The 14,973-nt window shown below is 40.8% G+C and overlaps 1 protein-coding gene across 1 annotated transcript in view; it reads right to left on the reverse strand.

Moving 5' to 3' along the window:
- The window catches only part of LAMC2 (laminin subunit gamma 2), a 77,295-nt gene extending 75,346 nt beyond the window's left edge, over positions 1 to 1,949 (reverse strand). Inside the window, exon 1 of the mRNA XM_063939762.1 lies at positions 1,108 to 1,949. Within this exon, the coding sequence (XP_063795832.1) occupies positions 1,108 to 1,192 (85 nt within the window). The 5' untranslated portion in view covers positions 1,193 to 1,949. The remainder of the gene's footprint in view (positions 1 to 1,107) is intronic.
- Between the last annotated feature and the right edge of the window lie 13,024 nt (positions 1,950 to 14,973).

Consider the following 14,973-nt stretch of genomic DNA (forward strand, 5'->3'; position numbering starts at 1 on the left):
ATCGACTGGGGGACTAATTAAGCCACCTGTGCTCAAGAATGAATACCCTTAAAACCTGGACTGTTAAGGAGTCTAGAGCACCAGGTTTGGGTGGGAACCACAGGACTAATCTAGATGTGTTACATACACAGGCTTCCAGTCACTTTGGTCAGCAAGTACCATGAGTCTGAGCTACACACACCACAGGACAGCCCTCATGTTACTATATTATTGTTATAAAGCAGCTCATATATGACTATAAAAGGTAATAACAGATCCAGTGTATGTAGTATACAGGTTACTGTGCCAAATGATCCCACAATAGTCCCTTTACAGCTTTGCTAGCTGTAATCAAAGGAATTATCCACCTTCAGAATATTTTATTTGTTTATACACGCCTTCACGTAGCTTTTACTTTCTTCCCTTTTCTTTAATAACTTTATAATTCTACCAGGCTGAGTTATTTATATCTGTACAATAATTTCCATTAAACAAGTTTGTGCTCTAGGCAAAGGCAATGCAAATAATCAACTTGTCTTAACCACTTAACTGGCATGGTCAGATCACGTGCGACCGCGCCGCCCCACTGTGTCCCCAGTTTTTGATAAGGAGATACATTCTGCAGATATGCATAATATAATATTATAAATATAAAAAAAAAACTTTTTAAACTAAAATAAAACATTTAAAAAAACAACAACGTTTTGAACAGAAAAATCATCAGTTAAGTGGTTAAATCAAATTGTGATCGGAAATTCCGAAAGAAGATTATAAGAAAAACACTTTTTAATTGAAAAGAGCTGCAACAGGCATCATATAATCCGATAATTGAATTAATGTTGTTGGAAATTTGCGAAGCCCATTAACTGTACGGACAGATTTTCTGATGGGTTGCAAAGATTTGCACTTATGCAGTAACTAAGAAGATGTCTCTTCCATCAATGCAAAATGTAGCATCAAACTTGCGCTTTCTAAAATGCACTTTCTAGCAGACATGATTAAGTTTATGCACGATAGCACAACCAAGGCAAACACCGTTCATTAACAATTTCCATTTTAACTCTGTTTTACAGTGTAAATGCTGCACCAGTCACCACACACTCCCAAAATAAAAACCATTTGTCTCACCATCTATGGTTGATGTCTCTAAGACCACTGACAAGGCAAACAGCAAGGCAGGCAGCAGCAATGGCAGGCCCCTCCACAAAGCCATCTTATTGGAGACACTGATCCTGCTTGTGGTTGGTTGGTTGGTTGGTTGTTTGGTTGGTTCTGTCTTGTACCCTCCACTGTGTCTGTCTATAAGTGCAGCCGTCAGGTGTGTTTTATGAGAGCTCTGTAACCTGACTCACTGCAGACACAAAGCTCTTCTGTGAGTCACCCTCTGAATAACAGCCCAACCCTTCCATCTCACAGGTACACACGAGTTCCTGCTTTACGCACCATGCAGCCTCTGTCCATGCACTACATACAGTATGTGGGCAGAGAGAGCCACTGGGCAGCTCAGCAATATATGAGAGTAGCGTTTACTCTGAGGTTCTGCAACAGCACAGATGCAGACTTACAGCAACTTCTAGAGACACTTTGTGCTGGACAGGAATAGGTGTGCTTGTTCTGCAAGCATAGGAGCCAGCTCTGTGGTTGCCCCCCAGTATTTGTACTGCCACAGACAGTACTCATAGCTATGCATTGCATTTTTCAGCCATATGGATAGGGAAGGATGGGAGGGTGGGTGCGAACACTCCCAAATATTACAAAAAGTTGGCTCCTATGGTAGTGAGTGACACTATACAGACATTACATGCTGAAACCACTGTGCACTGTTATAATTCAGGATTCAGTACGGGATCCCGACAGTCGGTGTGTTGGGTATGTTGCCCTGTTGCCTGAAATGAACAGAACTAGTTGAGAGAGGTGGAGTGAGTGTGGACAATCCACAGCCGGCTTATAGACCATTCCATAATGCACAGTTCTGAGGAAGAACTTACACACCTTTCCCCCCCTACGCCCATCACACAGCCTGAACTTTGCTCAAAATGATGGGCGAGTGCTTGAATGAGCACAAGCTAATATAAACTGCCAGACAGTCAGCGATTGGATGAGCTTCACACAGTATTCAGATAGTGTGAGGGTTAACAGTTCAGGGTTCATTAGACAGTCAGGCTTAGAGGGGAGGGTTTAGGGTGGAGCTAGCAGACCTGTTGTCTACATGAAGACATAGGAACTGCCTCTTTTCATTTGATTCCCTGCCCTCCCTCCCTCAGTCACCGATCCCCATCCGGCAGTACAGTGGCTATTTCGCTGATGTTTGGAGTTGCGCTCTTTTCCCAGTACACTGATATAGTCTGGCCTTCCTTACCGGGGGGTCAAGGGCTCTGGCTGTCTGGCCGGCCCTATTATGGTGTATTGGGAAAAGGGTTGGGGCCTCACTAGTTTATTTTGCGCAGCCTGATGGGATGAACTAAAGTCATGTCGTGGACATGGAGATCAGCACTAAGACATAACGTCACTGATCATCTGGCCGTTCTTTCTTATGTCACCATACTTTTTTAATGTTTTAAATAAATAACGGTTGACCAATTGTAATGTCAATTTCAGTGGTCTGTGTCATTATTTTTAGAAAAGTTAAGCATTATTGTTAATTAAGGTTTATGTGTGGTGATGTCAAGCGATCTAAAATCTGTCAATATATAACGTTTATGATTTTATGCTGAACTGATGACTGAGGGGCCGATTCAGACCCTGACGCTGATGTGGAAAAATCACTATGACTTGCACTTAAGACCTGGAGGGGAAGGGGGAGCAGGAACGGGGAGCCGCACCATTTCCCCAGTGATTTCTGTCTGTAGCACCAGATACAGTGGGATAGCGCCGGTTCCAGGCCTATTAGCACCCTGAGCGAGACAATTTTGAAGCACCCCCTCCCATGCACCTGGAAAAGTGGGCGTGGTTTTGCAACTTTATATTATCAAACTATAAATAAATATATTTTCCCACCCCCTCTACACACACAATTAGCAGCCTTATACATAACGCCCACAGTAGTGTTCCTTACACATGTCTCCAGTATAGTGTCAGATACACAAAATGACCCCAGAAGTGCCTGATACACATACGCCCCCAATAGTGCCAGATACACATATGCCTCCAATAGTGCCAGATACACATACGCCTCCAATAGTGCCAGATACACATACGCCTTTAATAGTGCCAGATACACATACACCTCCAATAGTGCCAGATACACATTATATGCCCCCAGCAGTGCCAGATACACATTATATGCCCCCGGCAGTGCCAGATACACATTATATGCCCCCAGCAGTGCCAGATACACATTATATGCCCCCAGCAGTGCAGTGCCAGATACACATTATATGCCCCCAGCAGTGCCAGATAAAAATATGCCCTCACAGTGCCAGATACAAATATGCCCCCATAGTGTCAGATACACATTATATGCCGCCACAGTGCCAGATAAAAGTATGCCCCTACAGTGCCAGATAAAAATATGCCCCCACAGTGCCAGATACAAATATGCCCCCAGTACAATGGGTGTGCTGGGGGAAAGGTGCCTAGTGCAACGCGCACCTGATGAAGATGCTGTCGGGATCCTCTTCTTCTGGTCACGGCTCCAGGCTGTCCAAGTAGCTCCTCCGGTCCTCCTGTGTGGGCTTGGCTGGGGGAAAAGACTGTCGAAGTCAAAAAAATTACATAGAGAGAACATACAAACCCCACACATGATGAGTCGTTATGCTTGCAAATACATGCAGCGAGCACAGCAATATATAGTAACATACGCATTTACACAGACATGCCACAAATATATATTCAACACATATTTCATACAGCACATAAATTTAAACATATCAAGCACCAGACATCATAAGGTTTCAAATTATATAATGGAATATAACGTCATGTATGTGTATTGTTGGAGCGGAGCAAGATGGGCATGTCATGCATGGTGTCAGGATGACCAGGAGAATGTGTGTGTCAATTTGGTGCCTGTGGTTAGGTTGTGGGACATTGCCATGAGTAGATATGATTAAATGTAGGAATATGAAGTCACTTTTACTGGAACGAAAGAATATATTCAAAGAAGCATGTGATGGACAGGAAACCAGAGACCAGCAACCTTGAACAAAAGCCCTCACACGGACCAATGACTCATCGTGAATTAGAAAGTTCCCTCCCCTAGACCAATAACAAAAGATTTGTATACCCCAAACAGACTCAGAGTATAGCTGATCCCACACAGAAGAGTTTCCTGTTCTATTACTCTCCTGGGTCCTGAGCGAGATGGTGTGTTGGTGATACTCTGCTGATGTTAGCTGGTGTTGAGGCAGAGGTAAAGATGGAAGAACTGGAGCGATTAGTGCATAAAGTGCATTGAGAGAGAGGGTAATTGTATGCTGGCCGTGTCTGTAATGAATTAGTTTGTAATAACTGCTTACTGTGTAAATTGTAACCATGTAATATATATATATATATATATATATATATATATACTGTACATGTGCTATATTGTATATGTATCCTTTTAATAACAAATATATACATCAATGAGCTTTGGAACTCAGACAATGTGTGGGTGTATTGTTTTCTCTTATGTGATGTAGTGTTTTGCGACGTACAGCGCACATTCATAGCACATGGTAATAAGATGCGCCTGGTGTCCGCAGTATATGTTAGAGCTGGCATTTTAAATATTTTTACAAAGTAATTTGATTTGAACAGATGGGGGCTGCGTCCGCGATATCACGTTATTAATGATGCACTGTACATTACAAACGCAGCTGTGGTCTACCAGCTAAAGATGGACGCATCTTGATGCTGCCAAATCACATGCTGTTTTGTTTTGTGTTTTTTTGTGTTATCAGTAAGGCGCTGATATGAAATTCAAGGGACAGTGTGTTTCTCACAATATTTAAAATGCTACAGCATTTTTTTATTGTTGCAATACAAAGTTCAAATAAGTCATATTGTGTTTGATTCAGATTGGATTGTTTATCTGTTAAGTAAATTTAAAGAACATTTAAAAGTTGGTGCATAGCCATAATATAGCTGTGCTAGCATGCTGAGGCAAATACGTATACTTTTAAACCCAGGCCTAAAGTAACTTTTGGTGCTTGTATAGAGTTTGATTTCTTTGTGACAAAAGAGCTGCATGGTCTGTCCTCCATTTTGGGCTAGCCACATGGCCTGTCCACCATCTTGTTCAAGCCACATGGATGTGAAAGGGGGAGGAGCAGTGGCTATTTTAGGAAGGTCACTTTATCCAATTTAGCTAAACAGCTGACTTTCAGTCTGGTTAAAACAATCAGTTTCCTTTGTCACAAAGAAATAACATATGTGTACAAATCCAACACCATTTATAAGCTGCCAATGAATTTATTTAACCCATGCCATAGTCAATTACAAATAGTTTCGATTGGGCCTGGTTGTTTTTTTTCTTCTCTTTCCAGGACTTGCTGACTCTGTTTGCTAGGGTAGGATAGCCATTGAAATGTTAATTAACTTGTTTAACCACTTTAGCAGTACAAGCAGGCGAACAATCTTAGCAAGAGAGATGAAGTTCCCAACAGTGCGCAAAAGGCAGCTAGTAATACAGTGCACCACAGGAGACTTTTCCCACCTCCTATACAAAATACAAACAGAATATATACGATACGTGGTATACCATTCAACCAGCGCCTTACTAGACAGTAGTATTGTTTCGTTTATCAGGGGTCCTGCGCCTCCTTTAAACCTTCCCGTATGTAGGGAGATTCTCAAACCTCAATCATGTGTTCAGTACCGTGAAAAAGAAATGAATGCAAAATAGTGTGATACTGTTTAAAAGATTTATGACACACAATAACTTAAAGCAAGTTAAAAATACACCACACATGTGGTAAGCATAGAATATGGGTAAAACACTCTGGGTCTTCGACAGAAGGTAGACTAATTACCGGATTTTGGAAGAAACAAGCTCATATAGATGTGGATTGGATTCAAGTCCAAACAGGGAAAATCACCAGGCTGCAGCACCGGGCTTCCTCAATGGCAAGGTTCTCACGTCAGCCGTATTAGTCTCCTCTCCTTGTCGTCCACACTAGGCAGAAGTCCCAAATGGAGCACCCACGCGTTACGACCCTCCACGGGTCTTTCTCAAGGTCAGCTCAAAATGTGAATGTCTCTCTAGTCGTCCATCCAGTTTAAAAAGTCCCGCACTCGAATCCTATTGGTCCCAGCACAGCTGATCCCTATACAGATTTCAACTAAGAGTCCGTGGATACAAGTGCTAGGACCGCCTCTCATTACCCTGTGGTATCCATGGAAACTCCAATCACATTACGTAAATCGAGTGACGCGACCTTCCGGTTCCGCCTCACCATGGTTACCGTGATGCCATGCAGAGAACTACATCATGCGTTCCACCAGTCTCTTCCGTTTCAGCCGTGTCCACTTCTGGCCTCTTGTTGCGGAACTTTATTACGGCTGTTACTCGGAGTCTCCTCCTCAGTTACCGGTCACATGGTTTTTATTCTTCCTGATCGTTTAATGGCCAAAAGGTTAGACGCGTCATCCGTTGCTATAGTGACGCGTCTCAAGCCGCGATCATGTATCATAAGGACTGGGTACTGGCATCTATGATCTTAATATTTAACCTAATAGGATACATTAAAAACACATGTCAACTTTTATCTATAAAACGTGTACATACACATAATAATTAATATGAACATCAAGCATAAAGCATAAACCAAATCTATAGGAACCACTTCACCTCGAATTCTAAATTTAAGCCTTTAGGTTGGAGGGTCCCCCACTCATAAATTGCCCTCATTTCCACTTTAGCTAATTGATTTGGGAGGTCCCGCCTTCTCCAATGTCCTCTTACCCATTTAACACCCACAAAACGTCTGATGGCTGCTATAGAGCATCCATGTTGTTTTTTAAAATGGTTAGAGAGGGCATGGGTCTCAAGGCCCTTTTTAATATTCCTTAAATGTTCTCCCAGGCGTATTTTGAGGGCTCTTGATGTTCTCCCTGTATAATAGAGACCACAATCGCATTCTATCACATACACAACACTCTTGGTGTTGCATGTAATGAAATCCCCAACAATCACTTTTTTTCCATTAATAATCACCTCACTAGTTTTACTTTGGTTTTCCATTTTAATCTCTCTACATGCTATGCAGTTCATACATCTGTGGAAACCTTTAGTTGTGATTCCCACTGGTATTGTTGGAGGCATAGCACTGCGGACGAGGCAGTTCCCTAGGTTGGGGGCTTTCCTGTATATGCACCGGGGTTTGTCTGGAAGACATTGTCCCAGAACAGGATCTTTTTGTAACACTCCCCAATGTTTGGAAAAGATCTTCTCTATAGTCTTAAACTGGCCACAGAAAGTGGTCACGAAAGCCCAGGCGAACAATCTGTTGATATGCAAAGCAGAGGCATTGAATGGGTGAGGAGTTTTATAGAAGTGCAGTAAATAGTGTGTGTGTGTGTGTGTGTGTGTGTGTGTGTGTGTGTGTGTGTGTGTGTGTATATATATATATATATATATATATATATATATTACATTATTATAATTATGGGTATTTATATCAGTGTATGTTCTGCAAGATATCTATCCAATCTGAATTATAGCATTTAAATTATAGATTATTAGTCATTATAGATCTGTGTGAAATCGGAAACATTTATTTGCTATATATGTATTTGAATTAGTGTGTTAAGGGAGTAATTATAAAAACATGAAACACAGTTCCAGCCTAAACAGTTAGGTATACATTCAAAAGGGGATCATTTTTGTGGGTGACTTCCAGCGAATGTAAGGAACAATTGTGTGTTGTGTTAGTGAGCAATAGTAGTTTTATTGCTCACATTTATAGAGATAGTGTGGTTTATTGAATTGCAAACGCATGTTTGTACACGTGGTATGGTACGTGAGGACAGCGTACAGAAGCGCGCACGTGGCATAGAGACACGCACGGTCGCATGTTTACATAAGGTTGCGTAGAGTTATGAGCGCAAGGTATAACCACACGATAGCAGTTCAATTTAAGGCGGGATAGAATACATTTAATACTATAGCACATAACTATCCGATTTCAAAAGCAGATTAGTGTAAGACTTTGTTTAAACTGTACTGCCTCTGGGATAAAACCATCAATCAAAGGGAGTGATATTTTTCTGTACAGAAAAACACTGTGTATCTAAGTGAGTGAAAGTAGGAGTGGATGTATTGAACCCCGGGGAAATCAGGTTCCCGTGGAAACACTGAATTAGTAGAGGCTTGGTGGCGTAAGGTTCGCTACCTTACGTGAATACAATAATAGAGAAGTACGCAAGTCGTGAGGAGACTTGAACAGGAGCGTGATATGGAATTGTGAATATAGAATTGTGAATTGAAGTTTAAGGTTTTGTGTCACGCTCCGGCTGAGGAGCGCAGCTTGTGAATTTGACTCCCGCGATCGTAGGGCATATAGATAACAAGTATCTATAGGCCATGCGATTGAACCGCACGTTCGTGTGTTCTACACAGCACAATGTGATACTATTGTGTCATATGCGCTGTGGAAAGCATACGCAGATGTGTAAACAAGGGGTTTTTCGCTGATTACGTCAGGAAATCTCCCTGGTGGAAGTCCATTGGAAAGGGTGATCAATAGTTATTGAAGTTTTCTGTTTTTCACCCTACAAAAATTGCAGTGTAAAGATACCAAAAAGGAATTTTTCTCTGCCTCTCTCAGGAAAATATTCCAACAGAACCTCCACCGAAAGAAATTGCGGTGCTGTAAGGTCTGATAGGAGTCCGAAGTTGGGTACATCACGATCCACTATTAACAGTGTATCGTAGTACTGGCCAGCGTGGGCGAGAGTGGGTGAAGGTGCTCTGAGAACTTTCACCATCTGCTTGCATTGTGTATTTGGTGTTTGTGGTAAAAGGCCCACAATGGGAGCCAAGTGCTCAAGTGAGAGACGTTCGGCAGCCAGGGTTCAGGCTGGAGAGCTACGGTCCAGAGGGTCAGCTCGGTTTATAATGTGTGGGAAATATGGTCCACACTCGGAGGCTATTTGCGATTAATGGGTATGTATGACTGTGGGGGATAGGGCATCATTTCCTAGGGTTGGTGAGTTTGATCCTGAGGTATTGCAGGTAATATGTCTAACCAAAGTCATATAAGACAAGAACGGAAATATAGGAACTGTTTGAACTAGTAGCAACAATAAACAAGTAGAAAAAAAGAGAAAGCAAGTACACCACCATATGTAGATGTGGAAGCAGTTACGGCCAGCATGCTAACTATAAAAAATAATAAAAATAAAAATATGAATGTAACCAATATATATACTAATGAATGTCAACGTTTTATTTAGGAGGAGAAGGCGACCTGACTGGTTTCAGCCATTTCTCATGCACTCAGAGGAGTATCCAACTGGTAAAAGAGGAGCAGTAGCCTGCAGGGGAAGTGGCTGAGACCAGTGGAACTGGTAAGTATGGAATCATTCGAGTACATATATAGTAAAACCCAAAATAAAATAAAAATCAAGAAAGTAACGTCATAAATGGAGAATAAACCTGTTGCACATTAGTATTTGCCAGTAGGAAAGCGGAGAGAGATAGGGTAACCCCCGGGTATTTCTTTTAGTTACCATATAAGAAGTATTCATTTCTAGTAATGCCCCTAGTCAAGATGAACTTGGAAATGTTTGTTGGACCATGTACAGACCCTTAATACGGGATGAGAAGGATTGAATGAATACTTTGCATGACCTACAAGCTTGTTGATTTTTTTTTCTTTTGCAGTAATAGAAAATTCTCCATCTGGATAAGATAACTGGTATACACTAATTCGGCAAATGGGAGGAAAGAGAGAAGTGCAACATTACCCTTTGCCAAAACCTGCTGAAGTTACGATTGGGCCTCTATGATGCTAAACCCTTTCCTTTTTTTCCTAGCAGCAGGGGCCCCTGACTATGTGAAATACATATATTGTACTCCCGCTCAGGAAGTACAAGGTATGTTAGATACCCTCAAAGACTAATGTTGCATTCCACTGTTCTAGATTCATATCCATCACAGGTAGAGGAAATTATCTCACAGATACTGGGTTCCCTTTGAACTTAAGATGGACAGGACACTGGATTGATGGCTGAGGTAGTCCCAGTAGTGACACAGCATGCACAAGCTTTAAGGGGGGTAGACCAAGTAAATCAATTCCCCGTAGTGCCCAATCCAATTGTCATTTTAATAAAAATCCTCTCCACCTCCACAAACTTATCTGTCACCAACCTCTATTCTGTTTCTCCACAGTTTCCTCTTCATCTTTTGCATTCACACAGGGTGGTACAATACATGGACCCAATTCTCCCAAGATTTCGAATGACAGCCTGAGTATTGTCTCCCAAGCCCTGCTTGACTGTTTACAGTTCTTTCAGCCTGAGAGTGGGTCGATGCTGATACAATATGTTGATGACTTGTTGTTGTGTGCTGATTCATTTGAGTCATCCCTGGCAAATACGAAGCAGTTTCTGTTTTGTCTCTTCCAAACAGGTATCAAGGGATAAACTACAGTTGTGTAGGACAAGGGTCAAATACCTGGGACATAGTACTGGTACATGATTGGACAGTTCATACACCACATGCCGTATTGGTCTATCAAAGTTCTGCCCGAACCAGGTATGTCTCATCAACGGCACCAGTATATTACTGCAGTATGCCTTGTCATGCACAAAGGGTGGAGGATGAGAATACTGGTGAAGGGAAATTTTGTATAGACACTGATATGCATGATGGTATGGAATATCTGAATCAGACCTTTGCTACGAGACCAGACGTAAGTGACAGCCCGTTGGTGAACGCAGACCTGATATTTTCTATTTCTTTCTCTCCTCTAGAGATGTTTTTTTAATTTTTTTTTGAGTTATGCTCATGGTACTCTACATTGCAAACACACAACAGTTAAATTAAGATACAAATTTGTGTTCCCTACAGGAAAAGGAGGTCTGGAAGTCGAAGGGGTATGGTTAGGAGTCCCCAGGACTCTGGAGAGATGGACACAAGGGTTGGGTATCTGCACACTCACTATATGTTTTCAATGGTGTGAGTGTATGTGAATCATCACCATACAATCACTATACGGAACCCCTTTTATTTTATCTTAAATAATGCTCAGTAACATGAGGGGGTGCTGTCAATTACAGTATATATGCACTAGGATTGGGAGGAGAAGTAAGAAGAAACTGTATAGTTGACGCACTAGAAATAATTAATTAATCATAAAATGTAACCTTTATTAAATTTATATTAAAATGTGAAATTTCATTGACCCAGACTACAGTGAAACATAAGAGTTAAAATCAAACAAACTGACATATATGTGAAGCCTACAAGATAGGAGCTGGTGAATAAAGAAATTTAAAAAGCGTGTCCTGCGTGTGTTTTATATATATCACCTATAGGATTCTTATACCCATTCAGAAATCACCAATATTTAATCCATTATAAGTATGATTCTGTTTAGATAATGGCTGTTACAGCAAATAATGATAGTTAGCACTCTCCCGGCTAATAATTCCAGAGTCAATACTATCTTATATATATATCATCATTCACTCCACAAAAATAACCCCTGAGAATTTCTCCCAGATATGGGGACTGTGAGTGTCAGTAGATATAAATGTAATAGAGAGTTAATTGGATAGTGTATGAGCCCCAATTGTAGCCAAAAATATTTATGTATAATATACTGCTAGATCAAGGTCAGCTGAAAAATGGGTATCAAGATCTATGGCATAATCTTGGCACAAAAATATATATTATCCCACATTGATTATAGCACACATAATTATCTGGGCATATATATGGGGAAAACAGGGAAAGAATTTTCTTCACCCAAGGGATATGGCAGTCCCCACTTCGTGTGGATTATTTTCAGGGATATAGCAGTCCCAATTTTTAATCTCCAGTAATCCACGTATATTTCCAACCCAAATAGGTTATAGATATTACAATTCAGATTTTTAAGGAATATAGCAATCCTCATATCTGTGTGGGTCATTTAAGGGAATATGGCAATCCCAGATTACAATCTCTAATAACCCACATGTGACCTAAATAGGTTCTATGAACTGCAATATGTCACAATAACTTGAGTTCATTCTCTGTTTATTTTATTCAAAGATGTAAAGCTATTATTCGAGGAGATAGCACTCCTAATCATGATGTACATCAACCCCATATATTGTGTCCCTTTAGTTTATATGAATTTCACTGTGTGATTAAACATGCAGTGCAGGATAGTGCCCGATGCATTAGATACCCCTTGGGGACTGATAAAATATATAATCCCCAAAATCCATATGTTATCAAGGAATTTAGTATTCTATTAATTAATGTAGCTGCCAATAAGTATTGCTTTGTAATAATGGCTACAGTATGGTATTCTTATATTACACTATTTCAGTGTTCAGTCATGCAGCTATCATCTGTTTACAAATGTTTCCACATTGTCTGTTACAATATGGTATATTAAGTGTTACTACTAGCACTGTCTCATCATTTCCTCAAGATGTCTCATTGTAACGGCTTAATGTGAAGATAGTATAGCTCAATTATTCCAGCTGACGTCTAAAGCATTTAAAATAAATCCTTCAAAATGATATAATTGAAAGCACCAGCATATACTAATACTGATAATCTATTAACATAGGTAAAGATCCACTTAGCTGTTGTTCAATATTAGTAAGTATCAGCTGCTATCAGCACATAGTAATAGAGACATCAGCTGCTGTCAGCATGTGATGTTATAGACATTTGTTACAAATTGTTATCCAAGACACTTTGTTGCAGATTCTAAGAGAATTCAGTTTCTTCTTACTTCTCCTCCCAATCCCTCTGGAGAGATGGACAAGGTAAGCCAGTGGCCTCCAGGACTTATCTCCCAAGCCTAGCTGAGGCGGCATATGGTCTGACTCACCTAGGGTAAGGAAGGTATGTGCAAATTGGTAAGAGCTTACTGGCGTGTACCAGGGTTCTCTTCTCAGGCAAGCAGGAAAGCAATGACCTGTCTTACTTGCATGTGGAAGAACATTTGGTAAGGTAGTACTAACAGAGCCATCCCATATCCCTCCTGCAGATGGAACTTTTCAGGTAATACAAATCGACTTCGTACACTTAACACCCTTTAGGAATTATTGTTATGTATTGGTGTGCACTGATGTTTTCTCAAACTGGGTAGAGGCATTTCCTGCTGCCACGGATGCTGCTGTGTTTACAGCAAAGAAAATTGTGCAGACATTTGTGTGTAGATATGGTACCCCTAGAAGTAGGAGCAAAGTGATACTGGACTATTGTGGTCATAGACACTGCCACTAGTATTATGTAGCATCGGAACCACTCCCAGATCTTCACTTAACGGAATCACCCTCTTCGAAATTTTTGTTTTGTTTTTGTTTTGTTTTTTTGGAAGACAACCTCATGTCATGATTGATCCGCGCAATGATCAGAAATACACCAATGAGGTGACAGTACAGTACCTTATCGAGATGAGCCAGCATTTGAGAACTTGACAAAAGAACTTGAAACTGTTGATTCCTGGTATGCCAAATACTAACTGTCTTGATTGTGAACCAAGAGACTGTGTGATTGTTCTTACGCTCAGGTTGCCTAATAGACAGGTGGGAAGGACCATACCAAGTTTTGCTGACAGCACTATCCCAGTGAAAGTAGCCGAGAGAGAGACTTGGGTCCACGATTCCCATTGCAGGAAAGTCGGTAGTCCGGAAGGAACTCGTAAATGGAGTGAGATTGCAGAAGTATCACCAGAGAGTCTGTTCCGTGAAGACTGAGAGGCAGCACTGTTGAACACTACCTGAGCGTACTAAAGGATTACAGAAAGACCAGTCGTTGTAATTGATTTGCTATGGACAAGATTTGTTTTGTTCTATTTTTTTTCTTTTTTCCCGCTGACAAACATTTTTTTTTCAGGACATTCTATTTTTGCGAGGTTTTTCATGAGGAGTCGAGTGTGGGACTGGAACTGGTTCTGGAGGAAGGAGTGATTTCTTTATAGGATTCCAGGATTAGCCTATCAGTTTGTTAAAGCCAGAGAAAATGAAAGGTCTAGTAGTTACGGAGTTCGGAGGTAACATGATAGGCTATTGTCTGAGGAATACTGTATTTTGTAGTTATTGTGACCCCATAATTGAAGATGAGTGCATCCAGAGATGTCAGTCTAGCAGTAAGACAGCATTTCACAGACATCCCTTGAGTGATTACCACTCACTAGTGGGTAAGGTCTTAAACCAAACAGAATGTTGGATGTGCTCACAGATACCTCTAAGACGAAATGATGCAGGATTAGTGCCACATTTTTTTAGAGTTAGCTGAGGTACTTTAATTACACAGAAGGGAGAGGGAACCGGTGACAAGGAATATAATATAACTAGACCCCCTAGTCTTAAGATCCACCAGTACCATAGATAAATCCTTGGTATGTTTAAATCTCACCAATTTCAGGAAATCAGGAAATTGGGAGGTAATCAGGAAAAATCAAACAATGGCTATTCACACATAGCAGATAAAGAGCTCATTAATATATGTGGAAGAAAGGTTTATGAGTGGCTCTCCCCGAACTCCGAAGGTTTATGTTATCTAGGAAGGACATTACTTATAACCCTTGTTCAATGATGAAACAGACCTAGCATACGTTCCAGAAATGGAAACAATGTTCAGGGAATGATAGAAATGTAAATCATGAAAATTTTATATATCTCTTTCACGATTTGTTTGTGTTTTCTTCCTCTGCCCAGCAGAACCTCAATCGAATCCGAACATCCGTGTACAAAGACGTAGGTACATGTATGTGTGAAATGTTAATTCAAATCAGACATCATAGGCCATAGCACTGTCCCAGCATACTCTATAGGTTGAATGTTGTCCCACACCCAACCAGTGGTCCCGTGGCCGCCGATTGCATATAGAGGATGTCA

This window comes from Pseudophryne corroboree, chromosome 9 (genome assembly GCF_028390025.1).
Source record: "Pseudophryne corroboree isolate aPseCor3 chromosome 9, aPseCor3.hap2, whole genome shotgun sequence".
Lineage (NCBI taxonomy): Eukaryota > Metazoa > Chordata > Amphibia > Anura > Myobatrachidae > Pseudophryne > Pseudophryne corroboree.